The sequence below is a fragment of the Osmerus eperlanus genome, chromosome 20 (genome assembly GCF_963692335.1).
Source record: "Osmerus eperlanus chromosome 20, fOsmEpe2.1, whole genome shotgun sequence".
NCBI classification, from domain to species: Eukaryota; Metazoa; Chordata; class Actinopteri; order Osmeriformes; family Osmeridae; genus Osmerus; species Osmerus eperlanus.
Window position 1 is genome coordinate 5296661 of NC_085037.1, and position 23904 is coordinate 5320564.

Consider the following 23904-nt stretch of genomic DNA (forward strand, 5'->3'; position numbering starts at 1 on the left):
AATCCAAACCTCAGCTCCTCCTCCATCCCCTTCACCCTCGTATCATAGGAGGAGGAGGGATGGGTTTGGTGTTCAGCTGTGAACTCATGCACGAGAGCACTGACAGAGTAGGAGGGCGTCTTGGTGGTGGGGCAGGGCTTAAGCTGATGGGGCTGGGATGGCTTAATAAGCTATGTGTCTAACGGCTCACCTTTTCACACCCAACAATAAACTCACAGGACAGTATGAAAGAAAGAAAAAGAGAAAGACAAATAAACGAGGATAAACAAAGAAACGGAAAGAAGCCAAATCAAAAGAGATTTGTCAAAGAGGAAGACACGAAGGTTGCCCTTAGCAACATTGTATGAGCATCATGACAAAAACAACACAACAAATCTCATCCACCCCAATAAAACATGTCTACTTTGAACTGACAAGGAATCTTCCAATTCGATTAAAGCTGGTCTGGTTAATATCCATCAAACAATAATCCTGTGTAGCTCATTTGGAAGTTGGCAGCATTCCAAACTCCCTTCAATTCGGTTGTAAAAGAAAACCACTCACCTGCTATCAGTGTCTAGACCCACAAAGTCTTTCTTCTCAAAAGGAACACAGAGCAGTGGTATCTTGTCTCCAGACTTGTCAGTGGCCCGGTCCAACCTCTTGGACTCCAGCACAATGAAGATAGACTGCACAAAGTCCTCCACCCTCTTCTCCACATCGAGGCACTCGTCGTAGCTGGAGTAGAAAGCCACATCTGTGCGCTGCTGCTCGGCAATCTCTCCCTGGAGCCCGAACACTAGCAGGCGCGAGTCGTAGAGCGTTGAGCCAAACACCTCCTTCTGTGCATGGAAGCGGTCCGACGTCTGTGGCCACTCCTTGGCTGAGGCGCAGGTGGTCACGGCAATGAGGCCCACCACCTTGCGGTGGGTCTGGAAGTCGCCCCACTCGTTGTTCTCTGGCAGGTAGTGGTGGCGGTAGCGGACGTAGAGCAGGCGCTGGGAGTCCCGAATGCTCACCTGGCTCGTGCTGGCGATGCGCTTGTAGATCTTGAAGAACTGGTCCTCTGGAACTATGCCAACGGGCTGGACCACCACTAAAACCGTCTGGTGGTCCTCCGCACACTGCATGTAGTCTGGGACACTCATGTCTTCATGAGGCTGTAAATATACAATTTGCATTAAATGTTTCAAACCTAATCTGCGAGCCTACGCGGAATCGTAAATACATTCATCGACAGTAGAGAAGAAACCATGGTGCTTTTAATACAAATAACTCTATAATTATACTAGGCCTATACTACAATTATATTATAATCTAAATATCTAAAAAGGTCGTAAACTTCGCCAGGCTTCTGTTTTCCTTTGACAACGAAAGGAGCATGACAGTTGATGGAGTTTAATCTGAATGATGTCTGCGAATCACACACTAGTAGTGACGCGCCGTTCATTCATAAAACACAGGCTTCTACAAATGACACCAAGAGAGCTTGACAATTGCAAAGTTAATTTTAACTCACATGTTCCGTTTATCGCCCTTACAACAAATGCTTTAAATAAAACTGCTAAAGCTTTCAGGCATAGCATAACAAGGGCAAGCCAATATAGTTACATGCTAAAAACATTAGCTAGATACAGCTAGTCTACGTAGCTATCGTTAGCCTTCATATTTGGCAAGCCGTAGACGACATCTACGGACCTGCCAATATTAAATGTGTTGACATAAAATAAAATATTTGTTGCCAATTTCTGTTACCTTCACAGGAGCAATAACGCAAGTATGCTTGCTGTAAGAAAAGCCTGTCAATTATTTTGCAGAAGTGACAGTTCTTTCCTTCTTTCCAGGCCTCCTTGCTCTACACTTAAAGAGTTGACAAAGCTAGGAGCCCGCTCACTACTGCCACTGCCAAAACGAGCGGCGGCAAAGGACACTACCACCACTCACTTTAGACAACATTTAGTGCCATTAGTCTATGGTGCCACCTATTAGGTGACAAAAAAAACAAAACAGTTTTGAGACAAACACGTCATGCCCACTATGTAACAGTGCTTATACCTTTCTTGTTACCACTGAAGATTATTTTCAGTGAGTAGCCTATTTCATCAGATGTGGTGAGAAATAAACTCAAAGTGTGCTAATTGAAAAAGTGGGTGCAGACACAGGCTCCTGTCACATTCCTCAGTAAGATGTTGACAGCAATGGAGAGGGAAATTCAGAAGCCATGTCTTGAGACTTCAGTAATGTGTGTCACTTCGACAGATGAGTGCATGTATTATGTATATCTGTGCTTTCTTTCAGTTTCCTACAAAATTTTCTTCATTATCCCATTGCCATGTTTAATTGAGAGGCTCTCCACACAACATATTTTGTTCGTTAATTTTATTTGATCCATAAATCACTTTTCACAATCTTCTTGGAAGACAACGGCATATCATCCTTATTTTTCATTTTTTGGCCAAAGAGGCATTGGTCCAAACGCAAAGCAGAAGCTCAAAGAGAGACATGGAATGTCCAAAAATAATGTTGATATGAGTCTCTTACACATCAATAACAGGCAAAACGTCTACTACCATTAACCGACAATACAGTGCACAAACATCGTCTGTGAAGGGTGCCATCGCTGAGTAGAGATATTACACATGAAACTAGTGACTGGATAATATACTAGTTGTGATTAAGACCAAATATATACTTAAGAAAACCCTGGGGTGAAATGGGTTTTAAAGACAACAAAAATATATGGGTTAGGTGCTGAGATGCATACAATACTTGAAAGCAAGAGTACATTTTGTGCAACTATCAATACAGCAAAAACCATTTAGAACAGAGCAGACACAAAACCATCAGAGGTGAGGCCTTCGTTCTTCCCATGTGGTGTTTGCTAAAGCTGAGATTGTATCAATTCAATACAAAACACTGTATCTAACCCACTCAGAGGTGCGCTACAATAATAAAAGTCGTAATTATGAGAAGGAAGCAGTTTTTTGTCCACGGTCACTGCATCTTCACATGGTGACAAGTATTGTAAATATAGCATTGATGAAATAGGACCTGAATAGCCATACAATGTACCTTGTACCATATCACTCAGTATCAAAGCCCAAAATTGATAGCCAAATCATTTGTGATATCATCGTTGATATCTAAGACATTAAAACAGCCACTGGGTTTGTAAGTTAGTAAGACTTTATGTTCAGATAACCAGCAATATGCAACTTCGAAACATATTCTCACAGCTATTAATTGGCACGTATTTAACTAGGAAATTATGACTAGAATACTGTAGTTTAAATTATAGCCTGCAATTCATTTAAATGTTTGGATGTAAGTTAAATTAAATGTTTAAATGTTAATTTGTAATACTATTATGCACCTTCATAGTTCTGTTAATTACAAACATAAATTCTGACAACATGGGAATCTGAAGGGCAGAAAAACAACCCAGTTTTAAGATTGGGGATGACCAAGCACTGTTTGTTTGGTCTAGGGAAGATCATGAAGATCCTTAGTGAATGTTAGCCTCTGGATTATCGTAATCTTCAGTGATCATGTGGTCACAACCTAGATAACTTGACCTAATTATCTTGTGTCTAGGCACTCCATTGATCTCAACCGGACTAAAACGCATTAGTGACATTCAAACATCACACAGGAATGGATCAATAAGGGAAGAGGAAAGGAAATAAAAGAGAAAAAGCTTACAAAACATTGACAATCATATTAACAGTGGTTAGGTTACAGTCCAATGGTACTGTTTCAGGGTGCAGATCTGTGTGTGCCTTCTGATTGGTTGGTTGTATGTATTTGGCATTCATCATGGCATTGAGACAAAGAAGGGTGGGCACCGCCAGCGGGCAGAAGGTTTTTCACGGGCCTCCCTTGGGGTATAAGAAATGGGGGGGGGGGGGAGAGACAGGGTACAGGGGTTTAGGTGGCATTCATGCCATCTTCAGAAACTGTTCCACTGTGTCTTCCTCCACTGCCTCTGAGAACATCTCATGGTTCTGAAGAAAGAGGAAACAAAAATGCATCCATGTACACTTTTTTTAGCACAAATCACAGAAATCTATTGAATTTTCTTATGGAACAATAAAAGGAATTGAATTCAACTGAAAAAGAATTTCAGAACAGTGAAGCAGCTTTTACAAGTCAGTCTTCCTCACCCCACAGTACTGGTCCTCGTTGAAGATTTGAGGTGGAACAGCTGTGGGGTTTCCCGCCTTGCTCCTCATCTCATCTCGTACCTCCCCTCCCACTGAGATGTCGATGAGCTCATACTGGATGCTTTTGCTGTCCAGGATTCGCATCACCTCCGCCTGCTGAGATTTCACCTACATACACACAAACATGGAGTTTTTACTTTGTGAAAATCAATGGGGTATCAATTTGTGAATATAAACCACTGACTTAATTAAGGCAACATCGGGGGTAGATGGTGAGGTCTACTTTGCCTTTAAATGCTAAGGAGCTTATCTATTGTGGTTGATGATTAATAGGGCAGTGCTATCTGTTGGTGCCCCATTGAGGAAGCTGGGAGGGGATCTTTGCTATGCAACCACGCCTAGCCCAGGCTCCAACTGCAGCCTGGCATATGTTGGGCAATGTACTCATACAATCTTACAAAAACGCTGAAAGTAGAGTCGAAATGCATATTCAAATGTCCATATTGTTTCAATGACTGGATTAGCGTTTATTCGTAGGTATTTTGATTTGTTTGTTCAAGCAGGTCAGGATTTTATTAAGTCATATGACTAGGCTACTTATGACTGCATCATGCCTCATCTATTTCTATCCAATCAGAAATGACACTGCAAGTAGTGAAATGCCTCTGTAATTAATAGCAGATGTAGGGGCCTGCCCTAAAAATCTACATTTGTGGAAACAGTCCGGTTGTACGTTAACGGTGGTAAATTCATTCGAGTGCCGAAACTCCAATGACTGTACAGTATTTTGGTTGGTTGTTTCTTCTTCCTGTTTCAACACCTTATGAGCCACCGTACAGGTATATGATGCACATTATGTTGAAGCCAGAAGACTACAGTGTCTATATTATTAAAATAGCATTTCAACCATCCATGTTCTACGGTATATTGGTTTAGACAATCTCCACCCAAATTCCAATGAGACAGAGGGTTAAAGCACAACTGTTACCAAAACACTTCCGTTTTTCAATGCGGATGTAGCTATTCCCTTCGTTCAGTAACTCTCCAAAAACTCGTTTATGACTATATTCGAAATTAAGACACGATATTTGGGATAAATACCATCCAGACCATATATGTTCAGGTGGTGTGTATAGCTATTGCCAGACCATTGGGTGTGTCTGTTACAGAGACATCATATCCGTATTGCCTTGGTTAAGCCTAATCTTATCAAAAAGTAAATGTATTGAGATCTTACCTCCCTGGATGCCGTGACGGTTGTATAATACAATTTGATGCCCATGTTCGCAATTCTCAAAATCCCTTTGTGTGTCTCGGTGAACAGTTCACTTGCCGTACAATCCCCTTTCGCCTGCGCCTGCAAAGCCTCTATTCGCTGTGTAGTTTAAAGGGACCGTACAAAATGTAATTGATGGCATGTCCCGTGTTCCACAAATTTCCTACAAATAGCCTACCATTTTCAACAAAAAGTGTTTCAGTTTTGATTTGCCACAGTTAGCAATAGGCCTACTATTTTTGAAAGAAATAATAAAATAGAGTGTACCCTGTGTGACCAACACATGTAGGTCTGTACACTGTAACATACATGAAGGGGTTAACAGCTCAGACAATCATTTTCCATTTAACTGACTATCATGGAAAGACATACAACTTATTTTGTGTAAATGCCATGAATGGCTGGAAATGTATGTGTCCTGACAACCAATAGTTCTCATTCTAGCTGTGCCAATGACTTGCAAGTTATCAATGCTTGCAATATTTGTATAAGATTGTAAACTAATAGTTGCTGTACATTTAGTGAAAAACCAAAAGTACTGCTACACTATCATAATATTGAGATTAATTAACAATAAATATCTTACCATATACTATCAATTGCCTTACTATCAAGTATGTTACTAGGCAATATTGGTATGTTTATCTGGCATGATATTTATCAACAAATACACAGGCTGTTGCCTACCATCATGAACTGGGCAGTTGGGAATGTGGGAAGGAGTCCAAGATCTTTTCTCCGCTGAATCAGGTATTTCCACAAATCTGAGCTGTGTGGGCAGAGACAAAAATCACTGAACCATTCAGAAAATAAAGATCTAAGACTGGAGTCTAAACACTAGTCCAGTCTTGTCAACATATGTCTTTGGAGGCCTACCGGTATATCATACTGTTAGCCTTTTCAAAGAGCAATGTTATCCTTCTCCCAAGATGAAGAGTAAGGGAATATGTCTAATTGCATCATGTTTCAGTCATAAAGATCAAATTTAACAAATGCTGATTTTCCAACTCCTGTTAATAGTTAAGTACACTATAATGTATTTAGTGTTAGTCACAGAATGTATGGACTTTTGTTAGCCAGTGTCATTTGGGTTTATATTACCACAAGGGGGCAGAAGGTAACTACTTTCCATTTCATTGGCTGTGGGAAAATAACTTCTTTTGCAAAAAGCACAGACTACAAGGATGGTATGCTGTGTCTGAAATAACAACATCCTTAACATTTTAAGAAGAAAGTGATAGACGGTGAAAAACAATGCATCGAATCTGTTGAGGGCTTCAAGTACTTTTTATTAACATTCTACAAGGTGCAAAGTAGTAAAAAGTGAATGCCCATTTGTAATTCATTTTGACAAATGCTTCCAACACTGGACTTTTGTGAAGATTCATGTTTGAACTGTGATGTTGAAACCATCAACACCATATGACTTTCAATGGAGATAAGACATTCATGTCAGAATACCAGTAAATAAGCAAATACGGTGATTGAAGCCAGTGACAAATACTACTGAGAATATGTTGGACTAGTAAAGAGACTTGCTGAACCTCACTCTTTTATTAAATCCCCCTGGCAGAACTGATGTTTAATTAGAGGTCACCATGGAGACCTCCAACCAAGAGCCAATCAGAATCTGTCTCTACTCTGGCATATGTCAGAGCACTGTGCAAAAGCAGGCAAATAAGAGAAGGAGAATCAGGAAAAGCTCATAGGGTTGTCAATAGACGGCTCTGGCCTTACTAACCCAGGGTTAAGTAGAAACACAATATTTGTCCAAGCATCAATTTTCCAAGTACCAAAATACTTTAACAAGTTTTTTTAAAACCTGTCAACATATTATATAAAAGTTAACATATTCGTAGATCAGCATACACATTATCCAGAATCAAAACAATGGAATTACATATTGTTTCCAAATATTAATTGTGTAAACTTGTTCTGCAGAGACAAATACATCCATTACAAACTCTATAAACAAACACCCATGGTAGATAAGAACAATACATAGGCAGGTGAACTGGCTTACAGTATTGATGCAAATATATATCATACATTCTAATACATTGACATAAAAGTGATACAGTGCACAAAGACCAGCCTACAATAACAATAAAGGCACTAAATATGAGTCATTCGCCTCTTAAATGCAATTTTGTTAGATAATAGGCTTTCTCAAATGTAAATATCTCAAAAGGCACAAAAGTAGGTACTCCAGCATTAATACAGTGTTTATACAAACACAGTATACATAGGTATGCTGATATATATATATATATATATACTGTGTAAAATGTGTGTAAGGGTCATGGGTAAAGTAACTTTAGGTTGTAAAGTTTGTAATACTGCAGCTGTTGTCTGACCCACAATTTGCTCCCTTTCCAGAATGATTTTTCTGTCCCTTAGGCTTACATACACCTTCTCCCATAGTTGTGGAAACTCCACTTTAAAATCACTATCACCCTTTTACAGCAGTGATGAATACACTCCATATTCAGTCTTAAACACAAAATATTAGGTCGATTTTCATGTCCTAAATTGATACACATTTCATTACAATAATCGCAAGATTCATTACCAAATCCCTTGGTCCAAAGTTGACAACTGTGTAGAGATATAACAGAAATTTTGTTGTAGGTTAAAGTCTAGCAGAATCCAGCAGGGCAAAGTGTACTTTATGTACATAAATGTATCCTGATCTTTATTTGGATTTGTCTTTATCATTAAGCAGCCGTCTAACTTTCCTGAACATGAATGCAGCTATGAAGGCACAGGATACTAAGGTTGCTACATACAACACTACAAAAAAGGCAGCCTCACCAGCTCTGTGCAGGTGTACATACAGTGTACGGCGGGCCAGGTAGTCAAGGTAGGAAGCTTGGATCTGGCACAAGGTGCAGAGGAGAAGAAACACATGGAACAACTGGTGGCCCTGTCCCAAAAAGTCACAGTGTCCTGGAAACCAGCGCTCAGGCAGTGGTTGGGTGAAGAAGAAAGCGCTGGAGAGGAAGAAGGCAACCTGACCGAAGTGGAAGATCAGAGAAGAATCTTTGAAGCCATTGGCTGTGGGCCAGAAGAGGAGGCGATGAAACACTGGGCTGGTGTCCCACATATAGGCCACTGAAGAGGGTATCACCTGGCTCACCTTGCGGACCCAGGGTGGGAGGCTGTGGTTGCGGTATTTCCCATAGCAGCAGCCAAGGCATGAGAGGCAGCAGAGAAGGCAGGCAGTAGGCATGAAGAATCCCTGTACACAGCCATGCCAGTCCTCCTCTACAGCATAGTAAAAGTGCACCACGGCACTGCCGTACTGGTACTGGGCCACTCCCACATAGTCCAGGTAGAAAAACATGTAGTGACAAAGCTCAGACTTGCCCGCCAGTAGGTGGGCCACAGCACTGCTCAGGGTGTAGGACAGAGAGGACTGAAGGAGGATGAGGAGAGGCCAAGCATGGGGGTCCCTGGCAAAGTCCACAGTCTCGGCCAGCTGGGCCCACTTGACCAGGATCAACAGTGCCCCCAGCAGGTGAGTCCACACGTTGACGGTCTCGTTGTGCCACTGGAAGAGGGAAAAGAAGTAGTAGCGCCAGCCTTGATGAAGAGGTCGGTAGCCAGAATAGATGTAGCGCTCTCTGAAGAAGCAGGGAACCTCACTGTCCCTCAGGGTGGCCGGCATGGAGGGTGCAGCCGTACTGAGCATCTCAGGCACCTGCCTGACCTGCTGAATTCTGATAAAAAGACGGCCAATTCTCTCCATGACAATTGTTGCCATATAGGACTTAAATGGACAGGCAACTAAAGGAGAGGTAAAAAAACATGCAAATTAATCACTTTACCCATACTCCTGCACTACGAAAGCATGAGATAATGTTGATCGATATTGATAACCAAAACAGCCAAATGGTGCATGCATCCAGTACTTTTATGTTTGTCTTATCAAAGTTTCATACGATGAGGTATATTATTACCACGGTAGGCTTTCAACTTTTCATTTCCTGAACTCTCTATAAGACCACCTTATTTGGTGACTTCTTTAGGATATAAGAAACATTCTCAAACAGAAAGTCATATCAGACTGCAGGACAATTTTATCATCCCATTTCAACAAAGTAACTCATTGCAGTCCAACTATAACAAGTGATTTTTGCTTCCTGTTGCGATGGACAAATACATTGGCATGCACACTGTTATTATATTTCCACTTGTTAGTATCAATATAACACAAATATTATTCAAATTAATGCACAAATGTGGTTTAGCGACTGGAGGCACAAACGGGTTGGATTTATTTGGAATCTCCTGCCCGGTGCCAAGACCCACATTCTAATGGGCAACACTATTTTAATAGGATCTGAAACCTTTAGGATGTTAAATAATGATAATTAAACTTATTTTTAAAGTTCGTTTTAGCCCGACAACAGCCTAAGATAAGGTAGCCTAAACAATATGTTGAAAGTTACCTAATGGCTGTTGAGTTGACTGACCGGGCACCCCCGTCGGATATCTCACCTTAAGATTTTAACTAGTCTTCGTTGTCCCCCTCGAAAATACTCTGAGCACACCTTTTCCACTGGCTGCAGCTTCCACGGGCACTATTCTGAAAGGCAAGGTGGTGTCGCCAGTATGCTCGATAATACATCCAATGACGTTCGGTACAGCAGACTCAGTAGACTGGTTGCCTGCTGTAGAGATGAAGGAAACTCTTCCTGAAAGTACAGCGAACTCGAGAACGTAAACTTTTGGGTTATCCTCTTTTTCTGTTTGAACGTATAGTATTTAATACATTAAGTGTGTAGGCCTACAATGCATAGCTCACCTGTTGCAGATGGAGCACGCTAGACTATCAATTTAATGACACAGAGAATTCGAAAGTTCTAAAGTTCATAGCCTAACCGCACCCAGAATTTTTTTTTTAAGAATACTGGGCAATGATTAACTATGAAACTATTCAATATAATTGTTAACGATTTTTGAGTCTTGGTCAGATTTGCAAGCAAACAAAAATGTATTTCAAATTACTGGAAGGTTTCCAAAAGAAATTCAAAACAGGAAAAATCTGTTCGTAGCCTACGTAGGCTACGTGTCTCTTGAATGTGTCATCTTTACAGGCCTGTTGCTCAATATCCACAGGAACAGTGGGCCTACCATCCAAACCTAATCGTAGTGATGATCATTCTAACTTTACTGAAAGTTGAACTAGGCTCAGACTGAGTGTTGTAGTGAGCACAATGCAGTAAATATAACTGGAATAGCACCCCGTAAAAACTAACAATGGTCCTCTTTGTTGACTGAATCCAGTTTTGTCAATCGTGCAATTATGTAACTTTCTGTCCCTGTTCATATTTGTCCAGAATATGTCTACTGTTCAACAACATTCGACCTGTGGTCATTTGCAGTTTCAGCTTCCATTTTGTGATTGTGTTTGTGTCTTTAGTGATAAGTCGGCTACTTTTAAACCGTTCTGGAGTCAGAATCGCAGTAGGCGCGTATACAATAATCGTCAGAAAGTTCTGCATTCGAGACAGCTCTATTTTGGTTTTAAGACAGTTTAAAAAGTGCTGAAGCCTATGTATCAAGAAGATGGAGACGTAAACCCATGTTGTATCCACTGAGGGGCACTGTTTCTCCATAAAGTGCTGAAGGAGTGTTCACTAATGAGTTGCATGCAAGTGTGCAGTTTTGCTGATTAACCAGTTTCAGATAATAAAACTTGTAATATGCTTTATACGTGGTTAGTGCAGGTTTTTCGCATACATTATTTTTGCCTGACCATGTGCTTCGACACATTCTGCGTGAAATATAAGACCAACAACCACCATGGTATTCAACAATCTTTCTTGTGTTACAGCAAGTTATAGTCACACAACTCTGCTTACACAACTGTTTTGCAGCTAGCTTTGGTCCTTAGCTGTAGCCTGCTCTTTGACATTCATGTGTGTTTCCCCCATGCCCTTTTGTAAAAAACCTTTGGGACATAATCCATTTCCCACAGTATTGAATATATTTATAAACAATGAGACTCATGTCATAATAATTTCCAAATTCCAATACTTGCAGTCATGAGAACCGATGTAGGTTAAAGGTTGTTCTTTAATGACCTTAATGCATTCACCTCTCATAATGCGACTTGGTGTTGGATTTGATTTAAAAATGCCTCCTGAGATAATGATGCATTATTAACTTAGCTCCTGCTTAAAAATACTCTTGCTATCTTGCTCTTTTGTGAATCTTATTTGAATCTTTATTCCTTATTTCTCAAAACAAGTTACAGGTTACTGAAGTGGTGAGGTGGCATTGATCCTGACATTTTACCTTTCAAATCTCTGACTGAAAAGGATGACATGTCATGAAATACCGCTAAGCTCCACATCCAAGGCCTAATTGGGTTGGAAGGTTCGGGCAGATATTGAGGTGGCATTTTGCTGGAGAAATCCCTGGACTCCTATATGGTGAGCCCACTGTGCCTTCGTTTATCAACGTCTACCTGGTTTTGCTGAGTAGTTTGTTTTGACCCTTTGCACAATATATCACCTGTCATGTCTAATGGGAACCTGTATGGAGTGTACAGCGCCTAGCCAGATCCCTTGGGTTCATCTTTGTTTCTGTTCCACCATTGCTACAGATAACTCCTTCAATAACTGGAACCCCCACACCATCACAGAGTTCTCACTATGCTGGCCTGAACCCGAAGGCAGGACTCTTTGTGCCATAAAGAGCACACACCACTTAAAAACTCAAGAATTCCTTTTTCTATTGTTTCATTGTTGATTTATGATGCACAACTGCACAGAAATGAACAATGGTTGCATACTTATCCAAATAATTGTCTGAGTTTTCTACTGTTTTCACCAGTTGCATGAATTGGTAGCCCAATGAAGCACCCAGGCATGTCAAAGCAGAAACCAAATATGCGGGACCAGATACTGTTGTGCATGGGGCACGATGCCAGTATGCCAGCAGTGATGGCACATCTGGCAAACAGATCTCATTACTTATTTTCCATATTGTTCATGTTTCTACCACTAGGGGTCTCCCACTGCATGATATACTTTAGAGATGGTCTACAATAAGTGTAAATAGAGGATTAATAGAGATGGTCTACAATAAGTATAAATATATGATTAATTATGTATTGTTAAAGAATTGTGCTGGCCCCGTTTTTGTAATACAAATATTGTATTTAAACAAACAACAACTGCCAAAAGAAACTGTTGATGCAATAATCATTGACAGCACACGGTATTGTAGTCAATCAGGGCACTGGAGTTTTAGTAAACGTACCCTACTGTGAACAGAATGTGCACTGCAGATTTTTACCTGCCTGTCCTTTAGTATATTTTTCAAGCAATAGCCATATTACGTTTTTCAAAATAGGCCTATAGCACGAAAAAAAACTGAATTTGAAAGAACCAGCGGGATTGATAGATTCTTCATGTTATTCAGACCATTCATAAACCATACACTTGCTTTCTGTGAACACCCGGAAGCCCACGCTAGTTGTCAAAGGAGACGGTTTCTGCCAGGAAGTGGGACGAATGAAGTTCATTTTCCACAGTTGGTGATGGCGGATGTTGAAGTAGACACCATGAAGAATTACCACATAGCGTTTGAGAGAATTAACCCAGACACGAGTCGCTATCCTTACTGCATTGTATGGACACCTATCCCCGTGCTGTCGTAAGTTATCGTTTCCGATTTTGTTTGTTTTTATGTGCCGCCCGTGTTCTACTGGCTAGTTATGTCCAGGCTTGGAATGAGTACAGTACTATTAGTTGACATCTCAGCGGAACAGCTGGCTAGATTGCTAACAGGTACAGTATGCTATCTGTTTTCACCCAGACGTCTCCCAAAGACCATCGACCATGATTCATGTTTCGTGATGAAATTGAATAGAGGGTAGATGTTTTAGCATGGCCCGTGTGTATACAAGTTACCTATATGAAAGTTTGTAATGTAGTTAGGTGATATAGATCGCTGTAATTCAGTAGTCAGATACAATAATTCTGGTGAAATAGTTACGATAAGCTTTGCTACTGCTCTGTACAAGCTGACTTAACGGGAGTGAGCTTGGCTTTGCAACATAAAATACAGGACGTTGTGTGCTGAAGGTGACGTCATTCACACTGACGGGTTGGTATTTGCACATGGTTGATAAAATGTGACAATGTTGGCTGTATGATACTAATATGATAGGCTACTAATGAAACTAATTTCAAAAGTGAATAGTTACGTGAATAGTTTCGTGTGATCAAGGATGACATAATAGCTGCATCAAATCTATTTTGTTCACGCAAGCCAATACAAATCTATCTACGACCCCGGCTCTTCTCATCCCCACGATTATCTAAACTAAATGGCCATTTATTTATTTATATGTTCTTGGAAAATCCATTTATGCTTTTGCTGTATCATTTTACATTTGCAGGAGAAAATTCTTGAATGCAAATTCAGTGAATGCATAAGCAATTTTGTACAGAGCCAAGCAATGTATGAATTCAGCCTGGTGATCTGCCAGTTATGATATTTGAGAGGATACCTTGCAAGAATACCTCAAGTTTGCAATTGAGAGCTAAATGTAGACTATTTCCCAAGCTGTGCACAGGCCACTGATGCTAGGCTATAATTAAACTGATGAAATTTGGCAAATCATGATGATAGTTATATGTTGAAAGAGGCGGATTATTATTGTTTCCTATCTTTGTTGTAGTTCGGAAATTTGTATTGATATGCAGTGTCTTTCAGATGGCTGCTTCCCTTTATTGGTCATATGGGGATCTGTACTTCCTCTGGAGTGATCAGGGACTTTGCTGGACCCTACTTTGTCTCGGTGAGTAGTCATGTTCCCATCCACCTTTTCCAAGAGGAATATCAATAGCAAGCACTGCTTCATGCACTCGTATGGGGACCTAATTATTGGTAGAATAGTGAGAGCAGTCTATTTTTAGAACTAGTTTGGTGGTTTTTCTGTTCACGTTACATTTACACTTCCTGGGAGGTGTCTTGGAGATTTAAAATCCTTGGGATCAATGAACTGTTCAATATTATCTGAGCCAACCTCTAAGACAGACTATGCAGGCTATTACAATTTTTCATGTTGGCAAAACATAAATAAGGACAATAATTGCATATCCAGGGAGAGAAACGGATAGATGAAACATTTGTTCACCAGACTCTCCTAATCTTAGTTAATCTTAGTTGTAGACTTCATCTTGCTCTGCGGTTAGTAAGATCCCTGCTGTAAACTTTCATCTGTTTACAGGTGTTTTATAGCCTCACTAGGAATTCCATGATTGTGGTTATTGTTTTGTAGGCTGGGCAGGGCAAGAACAGTAAGTGAAAGTGCCTCTGGAAAGAGTCAGAAACACGAGAAGAGGATATGTAGTTTGACCCGCTGTGACACGGGCCAGTGCCAGTCACTCCTGGTGGGGTCATCTGTCCCCACTGTTAGTGCTGAGGAGCTCAGCGTCATCTCAAATTTGTCATCTGGAAAAACAAACCAAAACAAATCCCGATAGTAGTATAGGTCTGGTTCATCAATTAGTAATGAATCCATTAACATATATATTGAATACTTTTTTTCTCGTTTGTTTTGTGCAGGAAGACAACATGGCTTTCGGGAGACCGACAAAGTAAGTCAATAAAAATATGTTGGGGTGTTTTTATCTTCGTGACTTAGCTTTATGTTTACAGTCTTTCTGGGAGCATTTTGTCTGTTAACAACTCGCAAGGGAAACCTATTAAAGTCTCCACTTCTTTGCTCGCTGAGTCTTTGATTAAAATTGTGCTTGATGCAATATGAACCTGGTCCAGACAGTTGGTCCAGAGAGCAGTAGCTCGGTGCTGAGTAGTCTGCTGGGTTTGCAGGTACTGGATGCTGGATGTCAGCAAGGTTTATGCAAGTGGGTCGAACGCTTGGGACACAGCAGTCCATGATGCCTCGGAGGAGTACAAAAACAGGATGGTAGGGAATTTTTCATTTAATTTAATATAACACTACATTTGAGACTAATACTAATCTTCTGTTCTAATTTGTTCTAAGCACAACCTCTGCTGTGACAACTGCCATTCCCACGTTGCCATGGCGCTGAACCTGATGCGCTATGAAAACAGCAACTCATGGAACATGGTTAACCTCTGCTTGCTGTCGCTCATCCATGGCAAGCACATCAGGTGAGTCTCTGTGCCAAGCCATTAAAACATACATTACTGTCACTGTAGCTTCAGAGCCAAGCAGTCATAAGAAGTAGGGCTGGAGATGTGACAGCAGAGTACTCTGGATCTCTAGGGGGGGGACCATTTCACAAAGCGGCCCTTCAATGTACTTTCTCAAGGATTCTCAGTGAGAGGGGGCAGGGAGAGAGCAACCTGGTTCTAGGAACATGCATAGGATTATCCTGAATACAATCCATTAATACAAAACAAAGTACCTCATGAATCCAATGGGCCTTAACTGAAGCAGTCTGTTGTAATTAAAAGAAAGTGACAGCTCCTCCCTTTGTCCCACCTGGACGGGGGCATTGTGGGCGGGAGTCATGGAGGGGTTAGACCGCCATAACCCTGGCTGGGATCGGAGAAGGATGACATGGGCTCCGGTTGCCATGGCTACACCTAGGTGCGGAGTAATGTATGACGTGCGTGCGGTCTCGGGAGGGTGCTGTCAAGACTATGGGAGAAATTAGATTATTGTTCCTCAGTGATGATCTCTGGTGGTCTTTTTGTTTCCCCCCCTTTCTCCATCCCTCTCTATCTCTCTCCAGCTGTGCAGGGTTCCTGAAGACTTGGTTGCCTTTCCTTATGTTGACAGGGGTCATACTTACAGTAGCCCTGACCCTTAACCTCCGGTGACTGGTGTGGTGGGCAACCACCAGGGGTCCAGAGGAACCCTGCAGGTTGGATGTGGGCTTGACCTTCCAAGTGAGGGGGGAGGTGTCGCTTTGCTGGACCCTCTCAAACAGGACTACTCATGCCGGAATCCAACCATGAGAGGAAAACCTAGAGCATCCGACATTTACAACAACAACAATGACTGTTTGTTTCTCTGAACAGGCAACCTGTCACTGGTGCCACCCTACTGTTGAAGCAGGAATACATTTGGAAGCCAATTTCTTTTTGTTTATTGTTTTGGGTTGATGTTAGTGGTGCTGATGTGGATTTTTGAGCCCCCAACCACCATAGTTGATTGCTAATAAAACCCAATGGGGAGGGGGTGAGGGGGGAGGGTGTTGTCTATCAACACTTATCAATTAGAAATGAAGGTGGTGTAGCGGCAACAATAATTCTGGGGGAGTTGTATTCCCTAACTCCAGTCGGTAAACATCCCTTTTTTAATTCATTTTTGAAGCATCTACTAAGTAATGAAAGGTGACCACGGTCCCTTGATCTAGTGCTTCCTATATTCCATTGTTATGTTTTGTAAGAGAAACATGATATTTCACTCAAATGCCTTTCAAGGAATGTATTCTGCTTGGTTTGACACAGATCTTGTACTGCTGTGTAATGCTTGATTCTCCAGAAAGTTGTGTTGCAATGCATTGTATTTTTCTGAATTCCAGGATACCTCTGTATCATATCTAACTTTTATGAAATGTTTCTATATTGTGTCGGAAGTCTAGGTGATTTTGTATTTTCAGACCCGTTTTGTCATTGCTCTACACTAAAAGGCTGAATGTATAGATTTCAGATCCTGTTAACTGCAGATTATTGAATGCCCTTCTACAGACAGTGCTGCTACAGCCATGACAACCATTGCTGCTGACTCAGTTGTAATTCTGGTTTACACCTGCAGATATTGGAATGGTATGCCTGACTGGAATGCTTGAGAATTCATTTATGTAAGAGGTTTGTGCCAAAAGTAGGATGGGAGACCCAGAGAGGGATCAAAGCATCTTGATCATGTCAAACTGTGTCCCAAAAGAATCCTCACCGCTAATGAAACACCTGATTGATTTCATTTTGGGATGACAGGTGGAAAGAAGAACAATGAAAAGGCCTTCGACTTAGTAATGAAACCCTAGCCTGTACTTTGTCATTGTGTTTACAAAGAGAGACCTACGTACTCATTCTTTGTTATTGCTTATAAAGAGCAAAAGTAGTACATAAATCTGGTGCCTAAAGAAATGTTTTTGTCATGGGTCTTGAGCACTTAAGGTCTTAACATACATATCACACGCTAGCGTTACTGTCCTTTACTCCATCTATGTTGATTCTGTGTATGGTTTCAAAGCCCCCAAGGTAATCCGAGATGAAGGTTGGCACACAAAATACGTTGCCATGGCTTCATTGACCGGAATCAAATCCCTTCATTGTTTGGAAGCAAACAGAAAAGAGCTGAGCCTTCTTTTTGCCACAACGCTGCCAGAAGCAGCAGGTAGCCAGGGTCCTGAGGTCTACTCACGCACACACACACACACACGCACACACACACACACACACAAACCTTTCTCCAGATCCTGAGAAGTGTTGCTCCGTCTGTCCTGCAAACCAGATAAGAGGTTCATTATTGAACTTGATTATTTAAGATTTCTGCAAATGTGTAGCGCAGGTGTTAATGGCTAACTAGCTATGTTCTGCAGGATATATGAATATACTTACATTACTGTAGAGGTTGGGTTGTATCTGGGTTAATGTGTCCATTCCTGTGGTGACAGGTGGGCTTGTTAAGAGATGCAGTGTCTTCTCTTTTGTTCAAGTTAATGTGTAAATATTAAGCAACCTCTTGGAACAAAGTGATGTAGTGATAGACTTCTTCAGTCATGCATGTTTTGCATTTTTCAGTTTATAATTGCAAATGAATTCCTATTTTGGATTTACAATTTTTGCAAAGGCCTTTTGCATCTCATCACTGTTCTGCCATAAAGCAGATTAGTGCCTGAATGTGTGAGAGTGTATACCAATGGCAACATGGATGTGTACTGGATGTGGACAGGTGTTGTTGCATGCCAGCAACTACGTTGATATGCATGCATGCACGCTTGCATGTGTGCGTGTGAGAGATGTCTGTAAATGTCTGTCTTTGTAGCCTAGTGTACAGATGGTAGTGGCTAGCTTACTCAATTACATAGCTTCTAGGAGGAAAGGAAGGCTGCATTTGACTGCAGACAACTGCCTAACGATCCATTTATATACATTTGTTACATAGTTTTTCTAAGTATACGTATTGTAGAGTGAGATGGTGTAATGTAGTTAATGGTAAAGATGTATAGATTAAAAAGGCCAGCTTGAAATGATGCCTAATTTACCCAGTTACTTGTCTTGAAATATGTTTAGATATATTAGATCCAGCACTATTACACAAAAAATGATTTATAACGTTTTATCTTTTCTGTGGGTATGATTAGGAAATTGGGGAATGAAGTAATAACCTTGCCTGAGAAGTCGGGGGAGAAAGTTGTTTTACATGTTTGAAATAGATATATGATTTAAAATACTAACATTCAATATATTTGGTGCATGATTGGTGGAAATGACTCTTTATCCATTATGACTCCAAGATTTCATTTCATTTGTATTTGTTGCCAGACGAAATTAGAACTAGTGTTTCAAAGAACAACACAGCCATGAACTCCACAGCTCAGGAACACGGGCTAATGCTCTTTAGAGTGCCATTGAATTGATTCTAGATGATGCTGTCTTGTTGTATCCAAGAGCCAGGACCTGGAATGTGGAGACCTGTGGTTCCATCAATTCATTCAGTTGACAAAAGACAGTCGGGATGCTATTCTACCAGGGGCTAGTATAACGTAGGTCTGTTATTATCAGACCCTCTGAACCGAACCCTTTTTTCCTATTATGTCCCCATGTCAACACTAGGAGAACATGCAAGTTGTGTCAACAATGAATGTAAAGAAATGGCTGGATGACAAATAAAAATTGTATTGTTAGTCGGAAGAAAAACATTCTTTGTTTAGTTTTTCATGCACTAAAAGGTTGTGGATTATTGCCATTGACGCTGCATACATTTGTCAAGTATGGAGCACGAGTAGACTAAGAAAAAGACACTTCAAAAAATGGCAGATGGTAGAATTAGGTTTGGTCACTGAAGTCGGTCTATTTCAGCTTTGACACTTAGCTGTCAAACAGCCAGACTCTTTCAATTTTAATGTCTTTTATCCTGCAAATGATAGGACACTCGAGGAGGGGGGAGATCAGAGAGAGAACCATGCGCTCTGAGATGCCTACTCTGCCGCTTGCTATAATAGGCCTACCACCTACAGGGAGGATGGGTTCGACGGTCAGGGTCTATCTGACACCATTGCATCCGCTTGTGCTTCAAAGTACGCAGCTTTTGATCTGGGGGGCGGGGGGGGGGGGGGGGTGTTGGAAAAGGAGGAAGATGCTGTGATCTAGAATACCCGGAATCCGGTTCAAGAACGTCTGACACCTTGGCCAAATTAAACATGGAATGAAAAGTAAGAAAGTAAAAAATAAAAAACATAAAAAGGTCTCCTATTAAAGTAGCCTATAAGAAGACTATAGCCTAACGGGATCGTTTTACTTAAAATAAAGAATAGCCTGTCTACTCGAACGTTCTACTATGCAACTCAATTATTTACTACAAGGAGATTAACACAGTCAACATTCCTGTGTATAGTACTTGATGGAGAGTATTGAAAGGTTGGAAAATCCGGAGGAGGTGAGTAAAAAGCTCCACCCCGCAGATTGCACGACGCGATGGTGCTTATTTCATTGTTCGAGAGAAGCGACGCCCCTCGCAGAACGGCTAGGATCAAACGCTAAGATCAGCAAGACCCCTTTTTCTTATGGAAATTAAACCCTGCCTCTCAGCCACACGTGGGCTTCAGAAATGCAAAGAAGTTGAACATTCAAGCAGGACTCACTACAGACAGGAACAAGATGTTGAGGACAAGCTGACCAGCGCAAGTTACTTCGCATTTCGTAGGTCGCCTGTATGCATGTATGTAGCCAGCGCAATGACGGATTCAATGGGACGATAGTCGAATTCTTTTTTATTGTAAAAAGTAGGCAATTGGAATTCAAGTTTTTATTTATCGAGAGTTGTACACACTACAAACATATTACGCCGAGTCATTCATTTTCCTACTTATGTATATTTCGAATACTTTTAGCTCTCATATTGCGTTATTTTCCAAAATGACGAATTTGGCACTCAGAATAGTTTTCTGCGCGTTGGTCTGTGCAGTCTTTGCGCGCGCATCTTGCCCTCCGCGTTGCGAATGCTCTGAAGCCGCACATACTGTCAAGTGCGTCTCGAAAGACTTGCGGAGTATTCCATCTGGAATTCCTGGATACACCAGAAATTTGTTTATCACAGGAAATCAAATCAGCCGAATCGGACCGGAATCTTTCAAAGGACTTGACAATATTACAACTCTGTCTCTGAGCAATAACAGGTATGGAAAAATATGTTGTGATCACAGTTATCCCACTAACGAATATGTGTATAGTACTGAGATGTCAACAATGTGAAGCACCAAAGCATGTCAGTATCAAACCCTTGTCTGTGTCTGTCCCTTCAGAATTTCCACGGTGGAGTCCCAGACCTTCTCAGGTCTTCGCAGCCTACGCTCCCTGGACATGAGCAGTAACCAACTAGCCGTGATTCACCCCGAGGCTTTCACGGTGCACAGTCACATCCTGCGAGAGCTCAACCTCAGCCGGGCCCTCTACAATCACTCTTCTGTGATGGACCTGGCGCCCGCACTGCGCTGGAGCACATTGGGAAGCCTACAGGGGTTGGATCTGTCGGGCAACGGCCTCATCTACCTACCATCTCACATCTTCTCCCACTTGCATGGCCTCCAGCGGCTCCAACTGGGCAACAACTCCCTGGTGGCCATTTACAATGGCACCTTCTCAGGGGTAGAGCAGCTGGAGGAGCTGGACCTGAGCCTCAATGCCCTCAAGACCCTCAGAGCGGAAGGTCTGCAGGAGCTGGACAAGCTGTCCAGAGCCAGGGTCCTTCTAGGGGAGAACCCCTTCACCTGCACCTGTGGCATTGAGATGTTGGCCAGCTGGCTCAACAACTCTCAGGGACACATAGGGGATGTTGATGGACTTGTGTGTGCCTTTCCAGCCAACTTGAGGAACACATCCCTGTTGACCCTGGGCAAGCTGAGTTTGTGGTGCCACCAGGGGGGTGAAGGGGCAGATCTTGCCCTCCAGACCTCCTATGTCTTCCTGGGGATAGTCCTGGGCTTTGTGGGCTTGGTCTTCCTCTTTGTACTTTACCTCAACCGCAAGGGCATCAAGAAACGCATCAATGACATGCGGGAGGCCTGCAGAGAGGTGTGGGAGGGGTATCACTACCGCTACGAGATCGACTCTGACCCCAGACTATCACAGGTCTCCACAGCCGCTGATGTCTGACAGAACTATTCACCCTTTCATAAAGATCTGACTTTTTTTTCAAAGCATTCATTACTAGACGAGGTCTGTCCAAAACTGTACATATACTGTCTGTAAATATTGACATACATTAGTGTTCTTCACGTCACTAGCGTTGTCTATTAAAGCATGCACTGCCTGTCTTTCCTGTATGACCTCTCTACCTACTCTCTCTGAATACACAATGCTTTCCAGAACTTGCAACTCCCCTTAGCCAAATGTACATGACATCAAAAGAAAAACTGAAATCTCCCTCAGCATTGATAGGACTCCTAAAGCTGGGCTGCCTCGTCCGACCAATGGGAAAAATATATAATTTTAATATCACACATTGTCAAATCCTTCTTCAATTGAACTATGTTAGTACAAAATTAAATCCATGCTTCCATTACACTCGCGAAGCAAAGATCATCAGCTAATGAAATGCAGGTACTATGACGCCAACCCCTGTGAATTTTGAGCACAATATCCCATTCACTGTTGAGCCATTTAAAGCAGGACAAGCCCTTTGGTCTTCTGTCCTATTGCCCCAGGGTGCCTGCAAAGAATCTGAGGAGATTAGCCCCTGCAGCATTCCAAAGGGAGGAGAACTCCTCCAGGAGTCTCCCAAACATGTAAGCTCTGGATGGGAAAGGGACAATTCTGTGCACAGCCAGGAACGGAAATCTTTTGCCCCCTTTTTCATGAAACTTTGCTTTGTTTTAACTCCTCTACTTTTATTGTCAAGATGATGAGAACCAGTCGTGGGCCGGGGCTGCTGAAAGCAATCCCTCCTCCTTGAAGACAACAGCCGCTCTGGGGGCTCTTTGAAGGAGAGCCTGGTGCTCCAGCTTTTTCTGTTTAGGGGACTTTGGAATGATAAGATACAGATGATTCTGAAATGCCAAAACCAAGGTTTACTTCAGTGGTATACTCATGCGAGCAGAGGAGGTAATGTGAGTCCAAATAATTTTGCACACATTCATTTGGAAAAGCGAATGTTTTAGACCCTATAGAAACTGTAACTGAACATAATGTGAGGAGTGTTTTGAACAGCATTTGAATTGCATGTTTCAGATCATAGTCTCTAATCAAAAGTTTCCTTGCTTCCATAGCAAAATTCATAATGTAAGTCGAATGAATGAACAATGCCTGTCTATGTGCGCAATGTAATCCATCCAATAGAGTATGTGTCATGGTTTCATTGGGTCGTGCTGGGAAAAATACATTATATCAACTTTCTGAAATGGAAAGATGCCACTGTGTGTGCATCAGATAGCACTGTCCTGCTTCATTATCCCTGTGACAAAAACTGACTCATCCCTCTGTGGCCATTATGATGTAAAGTGTCAAAAAGACGGACCAAATAACCAGCACCACTACAAATGGCATTGTTACGCCCAGGGAGAGCCCTGGGAGAGAGAGAGGAGAAAAAACGACCTGGTTTTTGCCTTTTTTTCTATGAGAGCATCTTATCCAGAGGCCTGTTCTCTTGTCACAAATATTAATGCCATTTCTCTGATAGTAATCCAAGTATGTTTACATAAGTTAGAAAGTAAGTCAGTTGATCTGCATGCTGCAAATGACTAAATAAAGATTTTCAAATGTGTTATGCAAAAGTCTGTCCACTTCTTAGCTTCACTCCCTGGCAATGGTGAGTCGACTCCCAAGGGGAACAGTCATTGGTAGATATATGGCAAGTGCATTATTTATACATGTTCTGGCTTTCACAGCCTAATCAAAGGTCCCTAAAGACGAGAAAACAATTTTGTTTACTGCAGTGAAACAAAGACTGTTTTTATAAAGAGAGCTTCATCCTCGCATGCAAAGACTTGTGATGCCTTTCCTCCCTCTACTACCACAGAGGCCTACATGGCACTGGAACAGTATTCACTCACAGCAGCATCATGATACAGCCATTGTTGGGAAAGTGTCATCATTCTTAAATATTGCCCCTGTGAGGAAATCTTACCCCTTACATCAATCTGGATGCAATGGTTTTTTTTCTTCTGAAAAACCACATTGTCATGTTTGAAAAGGCTGCACAAGATTGGCTCAGCAGGGTGGGAAGAGGAGAGAGCCTAATAAACTGAGGCTGTCACTCACCATTACCCCCTTTGCACCAAAGGAGTAGAAAGCATGTTAAAA

The 23904-nt window shown here is 41.7% G+C and overlaps 5 protein-coding genes across 8 annotated transcripts in view; 2 read left to right on the plus strand and 3 right to left on the minus strand.

Moving 5' to 3' along the window:
- trappc9 (trafficking protein particle complex subunit 9) overlaps positions 1-1869 on the minus strand; it is a 90585-nt gene extending 88716 nt beyond the window's left edge. Inside the window, exons 1-2 of the mRNA XM_062446057.1 lie at positions 1735-1869; positions 544-1139 (exon numbers count right to left, since the gene is read on the minus strand). Coding sequence (XP_062302041.1) covers positions 544-1127 — 584 coding nt within the window. The 5' untranslated portion in view covers positions 1128-1139; positions 1735-1869. The remainder of the gene's footprint in view (positions 1-543; positions 1140-1734) is intronic.
- A 474-nt stretch (positions 1870-2343) lies between these two features.
- Positions 2344-5536, minus strand: sh3bgrl3 (SH3 domain binding glutamate-rich protein like 3). Its single transcript, XM_062445702.1, has 3 exons — positions 5380-5536; positions 4143-4310; positions 2344-3983 (listed from the first exon to the last, which is right to left on the minus strand). The coding sequence occupies exons 1-3, from the start codon at positions 5422-5424 to the stop codon at positions 3918-3920; spliced, it is 279 nt and encodes a 92-aa protein (XP_062301686.1). The 5' UTR covers positions 5425-5536; the 3' UTR covers positions 2344-3917.
- A 1158-nt stretch (positions 5537-6694) lies between these two features.
- paqr7a (progestin and adipoQ receptor family member VII, a) lies at positions 6695-10283 on the minus strand. 4 transcript variants are annotated; one of them, XM_062486638.1, is made up of 3 exons: positions 10229-10283; positions 9922-10009; positions 6695-9207 (listed from the first exon to the last, which is right to left on the minus strand). In XM_062486638.1, the coding sequence occupies exon 3, from the start codon at positions 9182-9184 to the stop codon at positions 8114-8116; it is 1071 nt and encodes a 356-aa protein (XP_062342622.1). In that variant the 5' UTR covers positions 9185-9207; positions 9922-10009; positions 10229-10283; the 3' UTR covers positions 6695-8113. The 4 variants fall into 4 exon arrangements, with proteins under 4 accessions (XP_062342622.1, XP_062342620.1, XP_062342621.1 ...); XM_062486636.1 differs by having other exon boundaries at positions 9922-10118; XM_062486637.1 differs by having other exon boundaries at positions 9873-10276.
- A 2624-nt stretch (positions 10284-12907) lies between these two features.
- tmem222b (transmembrane protein 222b) lies at positions 12908-17517 on the plus strand. Its single transcript, XM_062486639.1, has 6 exons — positions 12908-13089; positions 14155-14239; positions 15010-15041; positions 15277-15373; positions 15452-15582; positions 16170-17517. Exons 1-6 carry the CDS (start codon positions 12974-12976, stop codon positions 16255-16257), a joined length of 549 nt encoding a protein of 182 aa, XP_062342623.1. The 5' UTR covers positions 12908-12973; the 3' UTR covers positions 16258-17517.
- Positions 17518-20093: 2576 nt separating this feature from the next.
- On the plus strand, positions 20094-23347 carry tpbga (trophoblast glycoprotein a). Its single transcript, XM_062486890.1, has 2 exons — positions 20094-20783; positions 20910-23347. The coding sequence occupies exons 1-2, from the start codon at positions 20476-20478 to the stop codon at positions 21757-21759; spliced, it is 1158 nt and encodes a 385-aa protein (XP_062342874.1). The 5' UTR covers positions 20094-20475; the 3' UTR covers positions 21760-23347.
- The last annotated feature ends 557 nt before the right edge of the window (positions 23348-23904 follow it).

Excerpts from the sequence above, each read along its gene's own strand:
- tpbga (XM_062486890.1), top strand. The coding sequence starts at position 20,476 with ATGTATATTTCGAATACTTTTAGCTCTCATATTGCGTTATTTTCCAAA. Across the intron at positions 20,784-20,909 it reads CTGTCTCTGAGCAATAACAG|AATTTCCACGGTGGAGTCCC; the intron begins GTATGGAAAAAT and ends CTGTCCCTTCAG.
- tmem222b (XM_062486639.1), top strand. The coding sequence starts at position 12,974 with ATGGCGGATGTTGAAGTAGACACCATGAAGAATTACCACATAGCGTTT. Across the intron at positions 13,090-14,154 it reads ACACCTATCCCCGTGCTGTC|ATGGCTGCTTCCCTTTATTG; the intron begins GTAAGTTATCGT and ends AGTGTCTTTCAG. Across the intron at positions 15,042-15,276 it reads GCTTTCGGGAGACCGACAAA|GTACTGGATGCTGGATGTCA; the intron begins GTAAGTCAATAA and ends CTGGGTTTGCAG.
- sh3bgrl3 (XM_062445702.1), bottom strand. The coding sequence starts at position 5,424 with ATGGGCATCAAATTGTATTATACAACCGTCACGGCATCCAGGGAG. Across the intron at positions 4,311-5,379 it reads CCGTCACGGCATCCAGGGAG|GTGAAATCTCAGCAGGCGGA; the intron begins GTAAGATCTCAA and ends GTGTGTATGTAG. Across the intron at positions 3,984-4,142 it reads ACGAGGACCAGTACTGTGGG|AACCATGAGATGTTCTCAGA; the intron begins GTGAGGAAGACT and ends CTCTTTCTTCAG.
- paqr7a (XM_062486638.1), bottom strand. The coding sequence starts at position 9,184 with ATGGCAACAATTGTCATGGAGAGAATTGGCCGTCTTTTTATCAGAATT.